At 43.8% G+C, this 23,704-nt stretch overlaps 1 protein-coding gene across 2 annotated transcripts in view; it reads left to right on the top strand.

The window, feature by feature from the left end:
- Nucleotides 1-23,704, top strand: part of LOC309557909 (ras-related protein Rab-5B-like) — an 88,616-nt gene that overhangs the window by 63,009 nt on the left and 1,903 nt on the right. For both annotated transcript variants that reach the window (XM_082260772.1, XM_082260773.1), the window contains 3 exons: nt 981-1,132; nt 9,387-9,509; nt 16,433-16,526. In XM_082260772.1, the coding sequence (XP_082116898.1) occupies nt 981-1,132; nt 9,387-9,509; nt 16,433-16,526 (369 nt within the window). The remainder of the gene's footprint in view (nt 1-980; nt 1,133-9,386; nt 9,510-16,432; nt 16,527-23,704) is intronic.

Below are 23,704 nucleotides of genomic sequence, written 5' to 3' on the forward strand. Positions count from 1 at the left end.
CCCCTCCCCCAGCGAACCCTAAACACTTACATGAGCTCTACAGCGATCCAGCACTGTGCCATGCTACACCACCCAAACCCCCTCGCCCCAGCAAACCCTAAACACTTACCTGAGCTCTACAGCGATCCAGCACTGTACTGTGCTACACCAACCAACCCCCCAGAAAACCCTATACACTTACCTGAGCTCTACAGCGATCCAGCACTGTACTGTGCTACACTACCAACCCCCCAGCAAACCCTATACACTTACCTGAGCTCTACAGCGATCCAGCACTGTACTGTGCTACACCAACCAACCCCCCCAGCAAACCCTATACACTTACCTGAGCTCTACAGCGATCCAGCACTGTACTGTGCTACACCAACCAACCCCCCAGAAAACCCTATACACTTACCTGAGCTCTACAGCGATCCAGCACTGTACTGTGCTACACTACCAACCCCCCAGCAAACCCTATACACTTACCTGAGCTCTACAGCGATCCAGCACTGTGCCGTGCTACACCACCCAAACCCCCCCTATAGCCAAGGACACAGCGATCATAGAGCAGGCCCAGCACAGGGGGGCAGAGTTCTGGGAAAACGTCCATGGATGACCACGTTATAGCCATCTTTTGGCTGTAGTGCGATTGGGAAGCAGTTAAAGCTGAACATTCATTTGCACTTTAAGCATTGGTATCATTGGGCTTCCTTTAAAATCTTTTTCCACCCAAACCTTTAAATGCAGCCTCTACCAAAACTGTATTTTATTTATGTCTAGGTCATTCATTCCTTTTCCCAGTGTAAGAGACCAGACGTATAAGGAAACTCCTTAATAGAGACCTAGGTGGCAATAAAATTGTGAGGTTCTGGCCACTTTCAATTCTATCCAACATTGGGGGGGGGGGGGATTTCAGCTAGCCTTGAGCTTTTATCGCGTGATGAATATATTTTAGAAATGAATGAATCTTTCCTTTTTATTGTCCTTTTTGTCTATAGCTGCCTTCTTGGCTCAATCTGTGTGTCTGGATGATACAACTGTAAAGTTTGAAATCTGGGACACTGCAGGACAGGAACGATATCACAGCCTCGCCCCCATGTACTATAGAGGAGCTCAGGCTGCCATTGTGGTATTTGACATCACCAAACCGGTAAGAGCATAATACATTTTTATTCTTTTTTTTTTTTTTGTATAGGTTTTAAACTATAATCTGCCTGCACACATTCATGATGGGGTTTGTTTAGAATTTATTTTCTACCAGTGAAAAAGCAATTTTGGATGGTTCTCCATTTTAGTATGTGTGTAGTCTCCTAGCATACCTTCCTACACAGGCAGATGTCTAGATTACCAGTCATTTTCTGACCACATATTTCAACATGTTTGAGCATTTTCACTTTGGTTACTTTTTTTTCAGTGTTTCTAAGTGTTAAAAGTTTCCAGGATGTAACATTGGGCCTGTTTCCTGTTTTTTTTTTCTTTTTTCGGTTATTGCAGCCAGCTATCTATACACTGTTCATCCCTGGATATCACACATGTATTGCACAATCTCTTGTAGGGTTTTTTTTTCCCCACAAGAAACATATCAGATCTCTGTGTATGCTGTATAATACCTAGAGATCCTTTAACCATCTGCTGTCTTTGAAACTGTTAAGGTGATTGTAAAGTTTTATTTATTTATTTATTTTTATTAACACGTTATTTTCACCTGCTCTGTGTAATAGAATCTTACAGCGCAGCCCTGATCCTCCTCTTTGGGGGACTCCCGGCGCTCCTGGCTCCTTTTATTCTTGGCATGCCACCATAGGAAGCCGGTTCCTATTGTGGAACACCTATGGGCTCGATACCAAGCCACGCTGCCTTCATCCATCAACACAGACAGCGCAGCGCCTTCATCCTTCGACACAGACAGCGCAGCGCCTTCATCCTTCGACACAGACAGCGCAGCGCCTTCATCCTTCGACACAGACAGCGCAGCTCCGCTCTTTTGTCACAGGATTTGACTGAGAGCATCTGTAGCCAGTGGCTCCTGTTATCCTAAGCAAAGACTTGGAGAGCGCAGAGAGCTGCTACAGATGGGCAGAGTGCTGGATCGAATGAGGGCTCATTTAAATATAAGGGGGAGGGGAGTGAGGTGGCAATTTTGTTACCTAAACATTTTTTACCTTAATGGAGTTGTAAAGTCAGAAGGTTTTTTTTTCATCTTAATGCATTCTTTGCATTAAGCTAAACAACCTTCTGTGTGCAGCAGCCTCCCCAGCACCCCCTAATACTTACCTGAGGTCCTTCTCTGTCCAGCGATGTCCACGAGTCCCTTGGCTGTCATGGACTCTCACTCATGATTGGCTGGGACACAGCCGCGGCGCCATTGGTTACCGAGGCTGTCAGTCAAAGTCAGCCAAGAGAGAGGGGGCGCGGCCAAAAGACAGCTCTGTGTCTGAATGGACACACCGAGCTGCAGCACGGCTCGGGTGCCCCCATAGCAAGCTGCTTGCTGTGGGGGCACTCGATAGGGAGGTGCCAGGAGCAGCAAAAAGGGGCCCAAGCAGAGGAGGAGCCGGGCTGCCCTGTGCAAAACCAACTGCACAGAGGAGGTAAGTATAACATGTTTGTTATTTATAAAAAAAAAAGAGACTTTACAATCACTTTTATGTAGGGAATGCATTAAGGTAAAAATATTTAGGCTGTTGAACCTCTTTAAGCATAGTATACACATGGAGTTTTTTTTTTTTTTTTCCATTCAATCTCTCCCACTGTACTATTGTATTCTGAAAGGGAGGACTCATTCCCCACCCCAATCCTGTCCGAATACACTGATCAGCTCTGATAACATTGGACTGGCTTTTGTTGAACAGAGAGGCATACACACATACTGGCATTCAGAACACTGGCTGTCTTTTTGTTACATGTATACCCAGCTTTGCAATGCTATTTTGCAGTTTAGAAAGTTCTAAGTATGCTGAAGGGGGCGGGGGGTCAAGAGGTCTGTAGGATATGCTGCAGTCTTTTGTTGAGGTTAGTATTTAAAGGGTAACTCCTATTTCATATACAATTGCTACACAAGCCATATTGTAATTTATTGTTATGCAAAACTACCTTTCCCTTTCAATATGCAGCACTGTCTTTTTTTTTTTTTTTTTATTCTATGCAATATTGCAACCTCAAGGCCTTCTGTCCACCAACTGTCATTTCCTGCTTGTGTGATTTAGGCATCTTCTGTAACAAAAATGTAATTTTGTTGAGATACTCCCAAATGATTATTCACGTCGAAAGTGATTCAAACCCTGCTAAGTTTCTTCATTAGAACCCTGCAAGTGCATCAGCTGATTTGATATTTAAAGTCACTCCTATTCAGATTAATTTTGCACATTGACACAGACACACAAACAAACAACTTTTTCATCACAGCAACAAAGGGTAGGGATCTGTAGCAAAGATTGTTAAAAATCATTGTAATGCACATAGGTCACCCAGAGGGGGTTGTTTTGTTTTTTGTTTTTGTTTTTTCGGTTTTTTTTTTCTCAACAAACATGGGATTACTGTTTAAGGCTGCATTCACATGTCAGCTTATAATCGCGGGCAGAACCGCCGCGGTTCCGCCCGCGATTCGAAGATTTATTGCAAATCGCGGGACGCCTAGCGTTGCCCGTTGATTTGCAATAGCCCCCCAAACGCCGAGCGATGTTGCCGCGATTTACGCCCGCCGAATCGCGGCAACATCGCGCAAACAAAATCGCGGGACGCAATATGCTCCAAAGAAGCTCATGTACTTTTTTGGAGCGTATTGCGTCCCGCGATTTTGTTTGCGCGATGTTGCCGCGATTCGGCGGGCGTAAATCGCGGCAACATCGCTCGGCGTTTGGGGGGCTATTGCAAATCAACGGGCAACGCTAGGCGTCCCGCGATTTGCAATAAATCTCTGAATCGCGGGCGGAACCGCGGCGGTTCTGCCCGCGATTATAAGCTGACATGTGAATGCAGCCTAAGAGCCGGTTCACACTATTACGACTTGCTAGGCGACTTGGTCAGCCTGGCAAGTTGCGCACCGTCGGGTCCATTGAGTAGTACAGGACCCGTTCTAATAGGAGCGACACAAGTCCGACTTAGAAAAAGGGTCCTGTACTACTTCGGGGCGACCTGGAGATGACTTGCATTGACTTCCATTATATGAAGTCCGTGCAAGTCGCGTCGAAGTCGGAGCGACCTAATGTGAACGGGGTCTTAAGCTTATGCAGTTTAAGCAATCCCTACTTCAAAATGTGAAACACAGCTTGCCTTATTGTCCTTTAAAGTAAATTGAAATGATGGATATTCTTAGACAGTTCGGTTATTCTGCTGCCTTTGGGTGGTTGGGAACCTGATGGGCAAAAAATTATGACAAAGTGATACTAAAGTCTTGTTTTTTCTCTTTAAAAATAACAAATATGTCATGCTTGCCCTGTGCAGTGTCTTGCACAGGGCAGACTGGATCCTCCTCTTCTCGGGTCCCTCGCTGGAGCTCCTTACCCCTCCCTCCTGTTGAGTGCCCCCACAGCAAGCAGCTTGCTATGGGGCACCTGAGCCGAGCTGCAGCTGTGTGTGTCCATTTAGACATGGAACCAAGGTTCGGCCCTGCTACCTCTGTCCTCATTGGTTAACTGACTTTGACAGCAGTGGGAGCCAAAGGCGCCTCTGCTGTGTCTCAGCCAAACAAGGAGAGTTCCAGATGGCAAAGGGACTCGTGCACATCGCTGGATCAAGATGGGGCTCAGGTAAGTATTAGGGGGGCTGAGGGTGGCTGCTGCATACAGGTTTTTTTTTTATCTTCATGCATAGAATTCATAAAGGGTAAAAACCTTCTGACTTTAGAACCACTTTAAACCAACCCCTGTCTCTGACCACCATGCCTCCATCTTTTGCATTTGTTCTAGAATGTTGGACACTCTCCCCTCAGATCTGCTGAGGAAAACTTTTCCCTCATATTTTTCCTCTTTTTCTCTTCAAATCTGCTCAAAGTTTGTAATCTTCAGCCTTGACATCGAATGTGCTGATAAACATGAAATGTAAGGCATTTCAGTAATTGCACACATGGTCTCTCTGAGGAGCTCTTATTGGCTCAGTGCAATTATTCTGTCTGCAACCAACAAAAAAAAGTACAAACCCAAGCGCTCAGCCCAGATGTCCCAGTGAGCGAGACTAGGAAGAAAAAGGGAAAACTGGGCTAAGTACTACTAAATATGCAACTCAATTGATGAATAATGATGAATAGATGTGAAAATAAATCAATGTAATAATTCAAAACTATGTGCAAATTAAAAGGTTAGAAAACAAACTTTGATGTGCCTTGGCGCAATGGTCTTGGGTAAAGCATATACTATACAGAGGCATCTCGCTGAAATAACCTATGCAATAATGCTGCTGGGTTTCTAGAAAATGGAGCTTTTGTTGAACACAAAGAAATCCAATGCAAGAGATCCAAGTGCAGTATGTAAAAAGAACTGCATTTATTTAATAAAGTAAAAAGATTCACTCGCTAGTAAAAAGGAGGGCATGTAATCCATAATAATAGGACTACTGAATCCACATGCAGATACAGGTAATCCAGAGGAAGCCTGGTCAGGCTGCTGTAGAGATGTGCTGCAGATCACTGCAGGTGATTGTCAGTCATGGCCCCACCCACCAGGATGATGTCAGGTAGTATGTGTTGAAGAGGGAGAAACGCGTTTCTGTGGGGGGGTCTTTCATCAGCTAACTCCTACTGCTGACACAAGTGTTATGAGGACCTACTCATGCCTACTGTAACTTACCTGATTTATGAATTGATCAGATAAAATGATGATGATCATTGCTTTTTTTGGTTGAATACTACATACTTTAGATACATTCTGTTAAAGCAAAGGCAAACCCTAAAAACTAAGATTTGCCAGCAGGTAGGGTATTTTGGTAGAAGAGAATTTTAGAAGCAAAAAAATGTATTTATGTACCTGCCAGCAAATGTTATCTGTATGTTGACTGCAGCGCCTGCACAGTTTAGTGTACAGCCCCAGCCAATTTTTGGGCTTTTATAGCTTCTGGGAATGGAGCTGGGTGTAACTCCAAGGGGTATGCATGGGAATTACATCATAAGTGCCTGCCCAGTGAACAAACCAAGAAGGCCTGGAAGATGGAGAAGCACTTGGCACCGACGAGGATGGAGTGGATATGGGGAGCTTTGACATCACATCGCTGGGATGAGAGCACACCCTGCAATTAGGTGAGTCATATTGTACAGATATGCTGTGCATACTTGCTCATTATGGCAACTGCTAACCACCTCCGTTTAAAGTCCCAACTGCGGGCAAACTTATCCCTTGTGTACAGGGTCCCAATGTCCCTGCACAGGATTTTCCCATAATCCTCCCCTCTGTGTTGGTGATGCTGGAACAAGTAAAGCACGTATCTTCATATATTTGGAGCTGCCACTTTTTTGGACTTGTGTCCATAAATTAGTGTTCAAACCTACAGATGTACAATTGGGGGACGACCCAACAGCCTACATGCTCCACCTGGCTCCCCTCTTATCCAAGCGCTATAAAAGCTCTCAAAGCTCCCTCACCATTAACTTACTCAGACCAAGCCTGTATTCCCCTGTAACTGGCAGCAGGCGACCCCATCCCTGATGAGCATATGGTTTCGTAAAAAAAAAAAATGAATTACTCACCGTGGAAAACCTGTTGGCTTCCGCCAAACACAAAGAAGAGGAATCCCTTAAGACCTAGTTTTATTGGTCTATTATACTACACAAGCCACATAGCTGACCAAGTTAGTTAGTGACTATCATTATTATTTCACAGGATTTAAAAAAGCACCAACAGTCTGCACAGCACTTTACAAAGTGAGGGCAGACAGTACAGTTAGAATAGAATTTAATACAGAAGAAATCAGAGGCCCCTGCTCATTAGAGCTTACACTCTAAATTCTACTAACTATGCAGAAAAATCATGCTGCATTTTGGGTGCCATTGGAATTGAAGGGGATCGCAAGCAGGCTCCGCGATTTGTGGTGGTTCGAGATCGTGGGCAGAATCGCGGCGATTCCGCCCACGATCCAGATCGCCTAGATGTGAACGAAACCTTAGGGATAATTGTACATTTCTCTATGGTTCATCGTCTGACGCAGCTCCATATCTTCATCACCATTGGATTATGCTCCTCCAATCAGGAATAGGCACTAAGCAGGAAAAAAGCTTTACCACGTCCATGGGGCTGTCCCTGCAGGCATAACCCCGCACACTCTGCTTCATATTTCAGTTTGTTTCTGCCTAGTTTAGGAATAGGACCTAGCTCCCTGCTTGGACTTCGGTCCTAGCTGTAAATAGGGAATTTTTATTATTTTGTGATTTTTTATTTTCACTAGTTAGTTCCTTGAGAACAACAAGCAACAGCCGGCTGTGGTTTTGGACTGGATAATCTAGATCCTTAAGGTCTCCCAGCCTGGCCAGCGAGCGTGAGCAGGTTATAGCCCAGAACTAGGCCTCGCCACAACAGTGCCCCGCCGGATGGGGACGAGCCAGCGATTGAACCATCTTGCTGGGACGTGATCGACCTGGAACGCCCTGAGTCGCGGCGTACCCCTTGGCTGACAGCACCCCCATCGCGGGTGGGAGGTGATATGTTTTGGAATGGCGCCCACCTAGTATCGTGGTAGGGTGAGTAATTGTCCCCCCAAAACCTCTAGCGGTTTCGGGGTGGATGTGGGCCCTATCCCTGGAATAGTCCGACCCTCGGAGCTCCCTCAGTTCCCCTGGCGTCTCAGGAGGACTAGGGTCAAACACCTCCATTTTTTTCCCCTACTCTGTGCAGGTTCCTACCTTGGGAGTGGAAATATTGCACCCACTGTGGCGCCTTTTTTTGATGGAGATGGTTGGTCCTGGTGGGGTCCCTTCCTAGGGACACTCCGATGCCTCATGTTCTGGGACCACTTTTGGGGGTCCTGGAGACCGCATGGCGCACTGTGGGGTCCGCTATTTTGCTGTGGATCAATGTGTTCTTTTTTCCCATTTTATTACATGCGCAGCCATTTTCTGTTTGTTAACCATAGGAATGCATGGGGCGGCCATTTTCCTGTGGTCCACGATTGCTGGACAGACAAGCGGCATGGCACTTTAAGTCTAGCAAAGACACAGGCTGTTCCTTCCTTTTCCTGTGCAGATTCCCTGTGGGTTTTCCTTGTACACTCTGCTATTAGATTGTACTAGCCTGGGGTTTGGTAGCCGCTCAGATAGTGGTGAGATCGCGATTTGGCGACTCTTAAAGGGACAGTGCACTTTTTTTTCTTACCAGTGTAAAATGGAGTCCCAGGATAAACTTTCTCCTACAGACCCCTTAGGTGCTGCTGCAGACCTTTTTGGGTCACAGTCACAGCCTGATCTCACAGCATTTTTACAAAGCCTGATGTCAAAAGTAGATTTTGTAATTACGAGTGTTGCAAGCTGCAAACGCCCTCTGTATTCGCCTCCATCGGCAACGCAAACGCACCCCGCTCTACAGTGTCGGTGTCTTCGCATTCTGACGGTGAAGAGGACCTGAACTCATCAGCCACAGCGCAGGAACGCACTTTGGTGGAAGCTCTTTCAGTGCGGGAAACTCTAAAACTAGCTGATGAATCTACAGCGTCGGGTACGCAGGTGTCATGGCTCCCCTGCAAATCCCAGAAATTAGGCAAGGTGTTTCCTTGTCCTGATATGTTTCATGCCATTGTGGATGAACAATGGCGACACATCAGGAACATGCTGGTAGTGCCTAAGCATTTTAACCTTGTTACCCTTTCGCAGATGCAGTATCCACTAGGTGGACTGTACCGTCGAAGGTGGATCACCCATTTTCCAGGCTAAATAAGTCTACTGTGGTTCCGGTTGAGGAATCACCAACTTGTGTGGTACCTAATAAAAAGTCCCCCCGGGCAAATGTAGCCACTTCGGTGGCTTTTCTGTTTTTGTATGCGTAATTTGGAGGTCCAAGATTGACCTGATGTGGAAATATTTTAAGTGTTTTTAAAGTTCATTGCGCACAAAAAATATAAAAATACTTGAATGTTATTGGAGAGTATGGAAAACACCTAAGCTTTTTTTGTCATTGGTTCAGCTTGTCTAAAAACGTAATAGGTTATGCTGGAGACAGATAATCTTCATTTATCAAAGTGTCTGAGAAATAAATGTTTCAGGCTGGTAGTATTGCCCAGTCTGAAGCATAGTAAGCAGTTTAAAAGTTTAATTCCCAAATTAGTTTCAGTGCAGATTTTAAAGCTGGGTCAACAAAGGAGAAAATCTTGCTTGTACGTGTATATTAAACGCTATGGTATTATAACCTGATAGTGTTGAATATATTGTTTGAAACAATTCTACTGAATACAAAATGTTCAGATAGTCTTTTTTACTTTATTGTACTCAGGAAACATTTGATCGTGCAAAGGCATGGGTAAAGGAGTTACAACGGCAAGCAAGTCCTAATATCGTGATTGCTTTGGCTGGAAACAAGTCAGATTTGGCAGAGAAGAGGATGGTGGAATTTGAAGTAAGTATTAAACTGCGGAACAGTCGATGAACTCATGAAGCTACTTTAAGCCTCAGCTGACTCAAATATGAATACTTTTAGGTTAGTTTTTGTGATTATATCCGTAAAGCTTGTATTTGTCTGGTTTCCCAGAAGAATTGGATATTCGTAACTAAAGCCTACTGACTATAATATAGACATTGTATTTTAAAGCAGATATAAACCCTAATTGAATGATGTTCAGTTTACTAAAGTACTTTGTATCAAAAACATTTTTTTTTTTTTTAATTAAATTACTTGTTTTTGTCCTTTTTTTTTACATATATGTTTGCACCCGATGGGTGGGGCAAAACACATCAGAGGGCGTGGCTGCAGCAGCAGCATGGGCTGAGGCCACACATTCTCCAAGCACCGGGTCTGTTTGAGCGGCGTCTTTTGAATAATATGTTTGCAGTCAGTGTGGGAGTGGGTGCAGGTGCATGTCTTCAAACTCAGACGGTCTCACACCTGCACTCACACAGATGTCGAATTGGGAGCAGCGTCTGTATCTGTGTTGACATGAATTGGACCACTTGCACACACATACACGGAACACCTGTGATTCCGTGCAGCCCAACATGACCCTCACACGGGTTTGGTCTTACGTATGCCTGTGTGAACAAGGCCTAACAGTTCTTATTTCTTTTGAAGACTTCAGTAACAATATCCCTGTGGCCATTTTTAGGGGCCCAATTTCCTTGCTAAATGTTTAATTTCATATTTTGGGGAAAGTAGCAGCGGAGTTAGAACAAAAGCAACAAAGCAAGGAACTTTGGTGAGATGTAAGAGGCCTTCCAGATCACCTTGGTTCCTAGATCACCTGTATCTAAACATGATTTTTGGGTAGCCTGATTCTTCATGATAAAATATTTGAACGTATTTGGAATAACTGGCATAGATTATGTGCAGATGATTTCCATCTACAACCTAGTGTAAGAATCATAGCCATAGTTTGATTAAATCTGTAAAGTATATGCAGTTACTTGGCCAACAGCCTATACCTGCCTATAGATTATTACCAAAACTAAGAAATTGATGCACCTCCCTAAACAGCACATCTAACCCATGCAGCAAATTAATTTTGCCCTCCCTTTTGTGTATCCTTCTGAAAGTGGTGAATCTCTACTGTACATCGTCTCTCTGACTCCGTATCACATCAGAACCTTCAAATAAGTAAAACTGAGTCTCCAGCTTGCAGCACCCTGGGGAACTAAAAAAGCACCCCACAGCACCCTGGTTAAAAAACACGGATTTAGAGACCTACCACTTCCAAAAGGATACGTAAAGGGTGAATACTTAGAGGAGGAAAAAGTAACAAACGTTCTAGAAGTTTAAGTTAGTTTTACTGTTGCATGGGTTAGATGCACGATGTAGTGAAGCTCATCGCTTCAACAGTATTGTTGTTAATATTCTTTCCCATAGTAAGGCAACATTTTTCCTATACAGGTGCATCTCAAAATATTAAAATATCATCACAAAAATGATTTATTTTAGTAATTCAGTTCAAAAAGTCAAACTCCTGTAGTACAGTATAGTATGCACTCAATACCTGGCCGGGGCTCCTATTGCATGAATTACTGCATCAATGTGGCGTGGCATGGAGGCGATCAGCCTGTAGCACTTCATAGGTGTTATGGAAGCTCAGGTTGCTTTGATAGTAGTCTTCAGCTCATCTGCATTGTTGGGTCTGATGTCTCTCATCTTTATCTTGACAATACCCCACAGATTCTCTATGGGGTTTAGGTCAGGTGAGTTTGCTGGCCAATCAAGCATAGTGATAACAAGACATTTCAACCAGGTATTGGTACTTTTGGCAGTGCGGGCAGGTGCCAAGTCCTGATGGAAAATGAAATCAGCATTGTAATGTACTTAATGTACTAATCAGCAAAATGTACTTTCATTCGAAAATAGTACTTTTGACCATTGTGCAACAGTCCAATCCTTTTTCTCCTTAGCCCAGGTAAGACGCTTCTGACGTTGTCTCTGGTTCAAGAGTGGCTTGATACAAGGAATCCGAAAGTTGTTGCCCATGTCCTGGATACGTCTGTGTGTGGTGACTCTTGAAACACTGACACCAGCCATGAATCTCCCCCAAATTCTTGAATGGTCTTTGCTTCACAATCCTCTTAAGGCTGCAGTTATCCCTGTTGCTTGTGCACCTTTTTCTACCACACTTTTTCCTTCCACTCAACTTTCCATTAATATGCTTGGATTCAGCACTCTGGGAACAGCCAGCTTCTATATCAATGACCTTTTGTGACTTATCCTCCTTGTGGAGGGTGTCAATGACAGTCTTCTGGACAACTGTCAAATCAGCAGTCTTCCCCATGATTGTGTAACCTACTGAACCAGACTGAGAGACCATTTAAAAGCTCGGGAAACCTTTACAGGTGTTTTTGAGTTAATTAGCTGATTAGAGTGTGACACCATTAGTCTACAATATGGAACTTATTCACAATATTATAATTTTCTGAGATATTGAATTTTGGGTTTTCACTAGCTGTAAGCCATAATCATCACAATTAAAAGAAAGAAATGCTTGAAATATATTACTCTGTGTGTAAGGAATCTATGTAATACAGTGGGTACGGAAAGTATTCAGACCCCCTTAAATTTTTCACTCTTTGTTATATTGCAGCCATTTGCTAAAATCATTTAAGTTCATTCTTCTTCCTCATGAATGTACACATAGCACCCCATACTGATAGAAAAACACAGAATTGTTGACATTGTTGCAGATTTATTATAAAAGAAAAACTGAAATATCACATGGTCCTAAGTATTCAGACCCTTTGCTGTGACACTCATATATTTAACTCAGGTGCTTTCCATTTCTTCTGATCATCCTTGAGATGGTTCTACACCTTCATTTGAGTCCAGCTGTGTTTGATTATACTGATTGGACTTGATTAGGAAAGCCACACACCTGTCTATATAAGACTTTCCAGATCACAATGCATGTCAGAGCAAATGAGAATCATGAGGTCAAAGGAACTGCCTGAAGAGCTCAGAGACAGAATTGTGGCAAGGCACAGATCTGGCCAAGGTTACAAAAAGATTTCTGCTGCACTTAAGGTTCCTAAGAGCACAGTGGCCTCCATAATCCTCAAATGGAAGACGTTTGGGACGACCAGAACCCTTCCTAGAGCTGGCCGTCCGGCCAAACTGAGCTATCGGGGGAGAAGAGCCTTGGTGAGAGAGGTAAAGAAGAACCCAAATATCACTGTGGCTGAGCTCCAGAGATGCAGTCAGGAGATGGGAGAAAGTTGTAGAAAGTCAACCATCACTGCAGCCCTCCACCAGTCGGGGCTTTATGGCAGAGTGGCCCGACGGAAGCCTCTCCTCAGTGTAAGACACAAGAAAGCCCACATGGAGTTTGCTAAAAAACACCTGAAGAACTCCAAGATGGTGAGAAATAAGATTCTCTGGTCTGAGGAGACCAAAATAGAACTTTTTGGCCTTAATTCTAAGCGGTATGTGTGGAGAAAACCAGGCACTGCTCATCACCTGTCCAATACAGTCCCAACAGTGAAGCATGGTGGTGGCAGCATCATGCTGTGGGGGTGTTTTTCAGCTGCAGGGACAGGACGACTGGTTGCAATCGAGGGAAAGATGAATGCGGCCAAGTACAGGGATATTCTGGACAAAAACCTTCTCCAGAGTGCTCTGGACCTCAGACTGGGCCGAAGGTTTACCTTCCAACAAGACAATGACCCTAAGCACACAGCTAAAATAACAAGAAGGAGTGGCTTCACAACAACTCCGTGACTGTTCTTGAATGGCCCAGCCAGAGCCCTGACTTAAACCCAATTGAGCATCTCTGGAGAGACCTAAAAATGGCTGTCCACCAACGTTTACCATCCAACCTGACAGAACTGGAGAGGATCTGCAAGGAGGAATGGCAGAGGATCCCCAAATCCAGGTGTGAAAGACTTGTTGCATCTTTCCCAAAAAGACTCCTGGCTGTATTAGATCAAAAGGGGGCTTCTACTAAATACTGAGCAAAGGGTCTGAATACTTAGGACCATGTGATATTTCAGTTTTTCTTTTTTAATAAATCTGCAACAATGTCAACAATTCTGTGTTTTTCTGTCAGTATGGGGTGCTATGTGTACATTCATGAGAAAGAACAATGAACTTAAATGATTTTAGCAAATGGCTGCAATATAACAAAGAGTGAAAAATTTAAGGGGGTCTGAATACTTTCCGTACCCACTGTATATGAGTTACATTTTTTTAATTGAATTACTGAAATAAATTAACTTTTTGACAATATTGTAATTTTTTGAGATGCACTTGTTTATCTTAATTGAAAAGGCTGTGTAATATCTGTCCTGCCTATAGATTAGTTATACAGAAAATCTGAAAGGGAGAGGGGGAACAAAAAGTATTTACCAATTTACTCAGTGGCACTGACCCAGTACAAGTATGCATAAGATACGTCTTTATGATTACCTGTGTTGAAAATGTTAAAGTTGACAGGAGCAGTCTGGCAATGGAAGCCTCCCTATTTATTTCAGTAAAGTTTTCCTTTTAAGTTTCATTAAATGTTTTGTGGCTCTTCTTGGGTAACTAAACTGCATTGCAAGGACATTTAGTCCACTTGTATGTAGGTAGATAACCCACAGAACCTGTATTCTTGATCAGGGAACAGATTTGGGAAACCCATTTTTAGCTTCCTCAATCATCTAAGTTGTACCCTACTTAATTGTGATGTGTGACATAATCACGCAGACAAATCTTCCATCCTAGCTGTTCAGTATCTGATTGCAATTGGTTATAGATCAGCTGGCATATTTTCACAGTTGATTAACCAGTTATTGATTTCAGAATAAGTTACATGCCCTTGTGTAAGATAATTTAAATTCAAACTCCAGGCAAACAAATACAAGATAGTGGATTTCTCATTTAACAGATTAGTAACTATGTTGAGCCATTCTTATGGTCCAGACAGCACAGCCAGGTTTGAGTTATTCACTTTAAGGTCAACACAGAGGACAAGGGGGCACTCTTTACGTCTAGAGAAAACAGATTTTGTCTCCAAATACGGAATGGTTTCTTCACCATAAGAGCTGTGAAAATGTGGAATAGACTCCCTCCAGAGGTGGTTCTGGCTAGCTCACTAGATTACTTTAAAAAAGGCATGGATTCTTTCCTAGGTGTACATAATATAAATGGGTACTAGCATTTATAGGTAAAGTTGATCCAGGGAATATCTAATTGCCTCTTGGGGGATCAGGAAGGAATTTCTTTCCCCTGCTGTAGCAAATTGGATCATGCTTTGCTGAGGTTTTTCGCCTTCCTCTGGATCAACTGCGGGTATGGGATTGTGTATTTGTGATTGTATGGCTGGGTTTTCTTTACTGTTGTTGTGGTTTTTTTTTTTTTTTTTTTTTTTTTTTTATTGGTTGAGCCAGATGGACTTGTGTCTTTTTTTCAACCTAACTATGTAACACAGCCTGTACCAAGAGTGGCGGCTGTTATTGGACGACAGAGGAGCAGAAGCACACTCATGCAAACTTCACTTATTTCTCTCATACTCTCTGTAAGGTCTTAGTTCTTGAAGAATAATTCCAGGCATGGGTATATTATACATGGTTACATCAGTCCAGCTTGGTCCAATCTATATACTATACCTAGCCAATCCCCCGGGAAGCTGGAAATCGCTGAAGTAAACACCGCTACATTAGTGATCTTCACTTGCTTCTGGGTCCTGCACCTGTGGATGAACTCCTGCTTACTGAGTACAGGAGGTCAGTCGCTCAGCACAGGCGCCATTCAAAGAATACTTAGCATTTTCTGAATGAGTACAAAGTAAATTAGATAAAGGAAGGCAAAGAGGTGGGTTGTTACACTTTTTTTTTTTTTTTGGTTGTTACACTTTCCACCTTGTTCAAAGCAAATCATTCTCTGAATGGTGCCTGTGCTGAGCCCAGTGTAACTATGTACAGTATATTATAAGCCATGCCTATAATTCTTTCAAACAGACCTCACTGTTCAGTACAGTGAAGCGTGACTAATTTACAATGTTTAAGAAAAAGGAAAAGTAGGGGCGTCCAAATACATCAGACCCGGAGTAGACCCCACGAGGGACTGTGTACAGTGAGGGAACACCCAACCTGGGACTTTGAAGGCAGGAATTTGTTGGCATGAAAATAGATAAATTGAAAAACTGATATTAAAAAATATGAATTTTATTGATACAAATGTACAGACATTTTAAATGAAGGTACGGATGCAAAAGCATCAAAAGACATACACTGTGCAATACATGCAAATACATAAGATCTATGAACCATATCTTAGAGTCATGGGGTCACCAAGGTCCAACATGTTTTGCCGACCCTGTAGGCTTCTTCGGGGACCAAGGATAGTGGTGACCTCTATGAAGGTTCACTGCTTTATGATTTGGGGCATAGTCATAGGCAGACAATAGGTAGCATGGTCTGCAGCTGCAGCTGGGAAATAACCCCAACCCAGATCAAGGATCCAGGCAATAATGTCCTCAGGTGATGGCAGATACCGGACCAGGTTTAGACCAGACAGCGGATCCAATGCATCAAGAGGGAGCGAATATACATGTTTCCTGCCAAGGATAGTAATACAGAGTGTACTAGCAGCTCAACCGACTGCACCGTCCGGTAGTCGTGTCCATAGTTTACAATGTTGGTATTCTCCATTCCAGTCCTAGGCGCTACTGTGCATGGGGAATGAAATCAAGAGAGAGTTCTGCACATTTGCACATTTTTATTTTTTTGCTGAAACTAAATTATTTGGTGTCTGACTTTAATGTTTGGGTTAACCAAATACATAAGTCTTGGAATATGTAAAATATGTAGGTCAGAAAAAAAGATTTTACTAAAATAATTTCATGACATCTGATAACTGTATCCATTTTCTTTTAGGAGGCTCAGGCATATGCAGAAGACACAAGCTTGTTATTCATGGAAACATCAGCAAAAACCGCAATGAACGTGAACGAGTTGTTTTTAGCAATTGGTAGGTTTTACTGCAAAGCTTACTGATTCTTAAACTAGGTGCTTAAATTTTTTTTTTTTTTTTAAGCTTTTATTTCCTTTATTCTTAACTAGTGATCTGGCCAGTAACAGACTTCCTGTCTTAGGGTGCCTCCCCTCTAAATGGAAGAGCAAGTGAGAACATTTTTGGATAGCAGCATTGTCAATATGAGGAGAGGGTAGTTTTAGATATAAACAATAAAATATGTGGTTTGATGCACCCCGTTATGCGCCTCCATCCCTAATACAACATAGTTACAAACCCATAAATTTACTCTGGGACTTTGGATGAGGTGCAACACACAACTTTTAGATAAATGGTATGCAATTTATTGGTAAATACAAAAGTAGTAAAATAGCATATCAAACAAATAACATACTGTCAAGCTGATTTGTAATTGCATAATGTATTCCATAACAAAGATCAATACATAACAGGGGCGTAACTACAGGGGTTGCAATTGCAACCAGGCCCCATGCTCCTGTGCGGCTCCCCTGTAAACCTGGATAGGAGGGGCGGCGGGGGCAGCATGTAGAGAAATCACTGTCCTCCTTTTTTCTCCTGTAGCTGCAGGAGGAAAATGGAGGAGATTGGTTCCTCTGTATGCTGCCGCCGCCACTCCTCCTATCCAGATCACTTGTGTTCTGCTGTCTCTTGGCCCCTGTGTGCTCCCCTGTCTCTCCCCCCCCCCCCCCCCACATTGCTCCCTCCCTCTTCATGCCTTCATGCCGGCTGCTTCAGGGGATGTGTCACAATAGAGAACCAGGAGGGGGTCAGTAAATATGTAATTTACCAGCTCCTTCCTTTTCTGAATGAACAGAGTCCTAGTCAGTGACATTGTAAAAAAATAAAATAAATGACGGCTGTAAGAGATATATGTGTGCCTAGTTATTTTATATACTTTGTATCAACTATTATCTCAGCCAAAGTAAAATTAGGTAATAATAAAAAAATAGTATGAAATACCAGATAAGTTATAGGCTGATACTGCTAAAAGTGTACCTAGATAAATAGAGTGAGAAAAGAGAAAGGAACCCATATACAAAATGTTAGTAACAGAAGAAAGAGGAGAAATAAAAAGCAAAGAATAAATCTAGAGCCACAAAAAAAACAAGAAAAATGGGTGGAAGTAGTAGTGCTAGATATGCAGCTAGAAGATATATAAATCATTTACAATGTATCATTTGGTTCTTTTAGATCAAAGGGAGGAACTTCGGTCTGTAAATTAGGTCAGTTTAACCACTTAAAGCCTTTTTCTAACACTTGTTGCTTACAAGTTAAAATCAATATTTTTTGATAGAAAATTACTTAGAGGCCTTAAACATTATTTATTATATATATTTTTCTCTAGCGCTCATCGACAGACGTAGTCCTCGGTGATACACCACCTTCGGATTATGTTACCTCCGCAGGAGCAGGACTAGACAGGAAATTAAAAAGCTCTGGCCACACCCTAGGGGCAGTCCCAGAGGGTATATCCTCTCTCTCTCTGCCTCAGCAAATCAGTTATTTTCTGTCTAGTTAGGAGTAAGGACCTAGACACCTTGCTGGGATCTTAGGTCCTGGCAAGAATTTTTTCTTAAAGGATTTTTTTAGACAGCTTTTTCTCCAGTGTTCCTGTGAGATCTTCAAGCAAGAAAGCTGAACTGGGCGACGGGCTGGATGTTGAGATCCGGTGGTCACCCCAGTTCAGCCTACGAGCGCGTGCAGGCCATAGCTCCGCGCTGGGTCGGCCGCGACAAAGTCCCATTAAAAGGACTGAACCCGCGAGTTAAACGTCTCGCTGAAACGCCAAAGACCATGAGTCACGGCGTTCGTATCGGTCGACAGCCCTCCCGCCCCGGTGGAGAGGGGTACTGTCAGGAGTTGGTGCCCGCCTGGTTCCGGTATGGTGAGTAGTATGTTCCCCCTTTCCCCCTGACGGGTTTTGTGGTGAACGCGGGCCCCTCTCTGTATGGTAAGAAAGAGTCCTTTCTATCCTATAACATGTCACAGATCCTCCTACTTTGAGTGTGATTTTTTGTGTACAAAAAGCCAGGAGGCTTGGTTTGGGAGCTAACAATCTATTGTATACATGTTTAAAAGATGTAATCTGTGGCATTCTGGGAATCTTATGGGTTAAGTATAAGCTACCTACCAGTCAGAAGCCACGGACATGTAGACTGCCTTCCAAATCAGATCTCCAGCTATTAGCAGGCCTCCCGAACGGCCATGCGGTCCGCCAGGGGCCGATACCGCCAACCACGCCATATCCCCAGGCAGAGACAGTGTTGTGTGCCCTGCAGCACACCGCCATTCAGCAGGCCGCCGCCATTTTTTCTTGCAGGATCGCACGAGCCGCCATTTTGGCGTAGCCTCGTGTCTCCAGCATGGGGGCGGCCATGTTTGAGGTGATCCTACACCTCGTGGAGCTTGGGGGAGGCGCCGGAAGGCGTGCAGAGGGGCGGAGCCGCCTCCTTTCTTCCTGGGCAGCCAGCCAAAAGACTTCCTGTTTGTCAAGACAGCGCTGTAAGCTGTTGCAGTTTAACTCTGAGCATCAAGTGGTGAGCCTGGGGGTCTATCTCTCTCTCTCGATCGTTAGCTAGCAGGTAACACTAAGGGGCTTTTTTGTGGCGCTGGGGGTCAGAAAAGAAAAAAAAAAAAAAAAGTTTTTTTCTTTACTTTTGAATTATATTATCCAGGAAGTAACTGGAGTTATCATGGACCCTGCCACACATATTCCCCCACCTGTTTCCCTCGAGGGGGCCTCGGGACCCGCCGGTGCACAGAGTATAGAGTCATTTACAGCAATTTTGGAGTCTATGGTGGCTCGGGTGGAGGCGGCCTGTCAGGGACGGGGGTCAAGGAAGCGACCCCCGCCTACCCCTATACTATCTGACACCTCTGACTCAGATTCAGAGATGGTCACGGCAGTTGCAGGTTCCTCTGCAAGGGTTGCTATCCCAGGTAAAGCCCTCTCAGAAAGTGAGGAGGACGCTTCTTCTCTTGCTATTATTCAGGAAGAAGCATTGGTGGACGCACTAGTTGTGGCAGTGCAAGAAACCTTAAAACTTGAGGCTTTACCGGCAGAGGCAACTGAAACAGAGATGCCTTTTGGTACTAATAAGCCCATCAAGACGGCGAAGGCTTTTCCTGTACCTAAATGTTTTTGGTAATCAGATTAAAGGAGAATGGGAACATTCTAAACGTACCTTTACTATTTTCAAGCGTATTGCTAGACGCTATCCGTTTGAGGAATCCATCATTAAGAAATGGACGGTACCACCAATCGTGGATCCGCCTATTTCCAGGCTGAATAAAGCCACGGTTATTCCAGTGGAGGACACTTCGTCCTTTAAGGATCCGGTGGATCGAAAGATAGAAGCAGAGTCCCGCACTATCTTTTCTCTGATAGGGTCAGCATTTAGACCAGTAATCGTTATTGGTCTAGTTTCCCAGACACTTACGGAATGGGCGAAAATGGTACGCCAAGATCTTAGGGGAAAAGATATTCCCCAGGAGACATCTGATTTGATGGAACAGATCATACAAGGGCTACGGTTTATCTGTGACGCAGCCTTGGACACTACTCCCCTATTATGGCATGCATCTAAGTTAGCAGTGATCCTCAGACGTGTGCTGTGGTTAAAATGCTGGTCAGCTGACCTAGGTTCCAAAAAGACCTTGACCTATCTCCCTTTTCAGGGGAATCGTCTATTTGGAGCCAACCTAGATGAAATCATTAAGGATGCCACTGGGGGCAAGAGCACTTTTTTGCCACAGGCTGCAAAAGCTAAGGGACCTCGCAACAAGCGAGGACCTTTCTTTACCGCCCATAAAGGGCGCCCGGCTGGTACTAGCGGGAAAGGCAAGACTCCTCCAGGAGGGTTCAAGAAGGGCTGGTCGGACAAGCAGAGGACCAACCCAGCCAAACCCGAAGTAAAGGAGTACACAGCCTGAAGGTGCGCCCCCACCCGGTTTCAGGGTGGGGGGACGTTTTCACCGGTATCAGGACATTAGATCGAGCATCAACCACTACTACCGGTGCGATTCTTCCCTTACAACATTTAAGTACCACAGGAAGCGGTAGTTACCGTTCCCTGAAAAGATCTTTTCCTTTACCTTTTCCTAAGATTAATCCCGATACCTCACAGGAATCGGATCTGGTTGACCAGATAGGCCAAGTAGCCTCTAGTCGGGTGACTTCGGTCCCTGAGGTTCAACCAGAAAAGATCACCTTTCCTGATAACTATCAGGTATCTGATAAATGTGTGGGAACAGAAAACGACCAGACTTTCTCGGATGGTCGGGGCCAGATAGCTCTAGGGACGCCTGGTTCAGATCCAATCAGCGCCAGTGGTCCTAGAAATTCTAGGCTGGCCTCCTCAAGCCGGCCTGGCCGACTTGGACATGTTAGTCGCAGACGTTCCGTGGGAACTTCGTCTCAGGGAGTGTCTGTAGTCTCTAGGACCAATTTACCTTCGTGCTTTACAGAAGGAAAGCGACTTCCAGCAAAGTCTATTATCACACATGGAAGACTTATATTACGTGGTGCGAATCTTTAGGATTTCCTCCACGTACCTATTCGGTGACTCGTATATTGGCCTTTTTGCAACAAGGGGTTGAGCAGAAGTTAGCCTTGAGCACCATCAAGGGTCAAGTTTCAGCATTAGCAATCTTCTTTCAGAAGCCTTTAGCTACCAAATCCTTGGTGCGGAATTTCATCCAGGGGGTGCGGCACCTGGCTCCTCCAGTCCGCGCGCCCTTACCGCCCTGGGATCTTAATTTGGTTTTGTCGGTTCTACAGAAACCTCCCTTTGAAAACATCAGGGAGATTCCCTTGCTTACTCTATCCCAGAAGGTGGCCTTCTTGGTGGCTATTACTTCTGCTCGCAGGGTGTCAGAACTGGCTGCATTATCATGCCAGTCACCATACCTAGTGATTCATAGGGATAAGGTAGTACTTCATCCTAAGCCATCTTTTCTTCCCAAGGTGGTTTCAGATTTTCATCTGAATGAAGATATTGTACTACCTTCCTTGTGTCCTCAGCCCAAGCATCATCGGGAACATGCGTTGCATTCCTTAGATGTGGTTCGGGCAATCAGGGTATACCTGAAATCTACGGAATCATTCCGTAAGACGGATTCACTTTTTGTGATCACGGATGGCCCCAGAAAGGGTTTGCCTGCATCTGCCGCGACCATTGCCAAATGGATTAGACAAACGGTGGTACAGGCTTATTCTATTAAGGGTCAGAGTCCTCCGTTCCCTGTTAGGGCGCAATCCACTCGAGCGCTCAGTACTTCCTGGGCCTTTCGCCATCAGGCGTCAGTGGTCCAGGTATGTAAGGCGGCCACCTGGTCGTCGGTACATACCTTTACAAAATTCTATAAAATTGATGTGACGGCATCGGCGGATGCCTCATTTGGCCGCAAGGTTTTGCAGGCCGCAATTTGAGGAGACCGGTGGTCTACCTCGAGGGTTTTTTTCTGTTTGAAAAAAAAAAAAAAAATTGTTTTCTCCTTTTTTGTTGAGTCTCATCATTAAGGATGAGCATTGTAAACTTCTAGTTGGCACCGGTTGGGCCTTCTAGATTGGGATTTGATTTCCATTTTCCCACCCCTCAGTTGTGATACTGCTCTGGGACGTCCCGAAGGTGGTGTATCACCGAGGACTACGTCTGTCGATGAGCGCTAGAGAAAAATGGATTTTTGTAAAATCTTACCGTAAAATCCTTTTCTCTTAGCTCATCGACAGACGTAGTCCCCGCCCCTCTGTTTTGGAGTTGGGTTGGGTTAAATTCTCTAAGCACTGCTTTTTCACATAACTGATTTGCTGAGGCAGAGAGAGAGAGGATATACCCTCTGGGACTGCCCCTAGGGTGTGGCCAGAGCTTTTTAATTTCCTGTCTAGTCCTGCTCCTGCGGAGGTAACATAACCCGAAGGTGGTGTATCACCGAGGACTACGTCTGTCGATGAGCTAAGAGAAAAGGATTTTACGGTAAGATTTTACAAATATCCATTTTTTAGCAGAGACCCTAGAGAATATCTTATGTCACACTGTATTTGCACAGCGGTCTTTCAAGCGCAATTTTTTTGTAGAATGTAAAAGATGATAGTACGCCGAGAATCGCGATTTTTATTCTAGGCAAAAGAAATTCGCGATTCTCATTTTATTCAGAATCGTGCAGCTCTAGTTTACATGTAAAAAAAAAAAACTTGATCCTGCCAGAATCCAGCAAGGTCCTGGCTTCCTGTGCTGTCTGCTTGGGCTGCACTGCAGTGTTAATTTTGGCAGCAAATTTCAATTTAGTTTTAGTCTTAGGACTAAAATGGCATTTTAGTTTTAGTCCCATTTTAGTCTTCTGCAAGTGTTTTAGTTTTAGTCGTATTTAGTCGACTAAAACTCCAGTATATTTTAGTCGACTAAAACTCATTTTAGTCATCTATAATCAAATGGGTGTAGTTCAATTGTAATTTGTAATGCATTATTTAAGCATTTCTCTACAATTTCCAAACTCATTATATACTACTGCTGGTCCTGGAGTGAAAAATCTAATATGTTATTATTTATGCTTTGAGCATGCACCAGTGTTAATTTTTGGCAGCAAATTTCGATTTACTTTTAGTTATAGTCTTTTGACTAAAATGCCATTTTAGTTTTAGTCGTATTTTAGTCTTAAGACTAAAATGCCATTTTAGTTTTAGTCGTATTTTAGTCATCTGAATTGTGTTAGTCGACGAAAACATTTTAGTCGGTTTTAGTCGACGAAATTAACACTGCTGCACTGAAAGCTTAGTAGAATTCAAGGTCTCATTTGAAATTAAATAGTTCATTTGTCCTGCACTGCTGCTGGAACACAGCACCACTTACTGTATGTAGCAGCACACAGAGCCACTGCATCACTTAGTCATGGAAATATTTGTTCAGGCCAGCTTGATCCAAACTATGTAAAGTCAAATGAAAACTGAAATTCTGCTTGAAGCAGTTTTTATCAGCCTTTCCTAGTTCACCTCTGTAGACTCGCAACTCCCTTATGTTAGGGAGATGAGGGTGAGACGTTCTATAGTGCACACTTCTTGTTTGTAGATATGGAACAAGGAGTAGGTATTGCCACCAGATTTGTACTGGCAGGATTACCATGTGAAAATAAAAGCCTGAAATAAGAAAACTAATGCA

This window comes from Pelophylax lessonae (assembly GCF_965119305.1).
Source record: "Pelophylax lessonae genome assembly, chromosome: 6".
NCBI classification, from domain to species: Eukaryota; Metazoa; Chordata; class Amphibia; order Anura; family Ranidae; genus Pelophylax; species Pelophylax lessonae.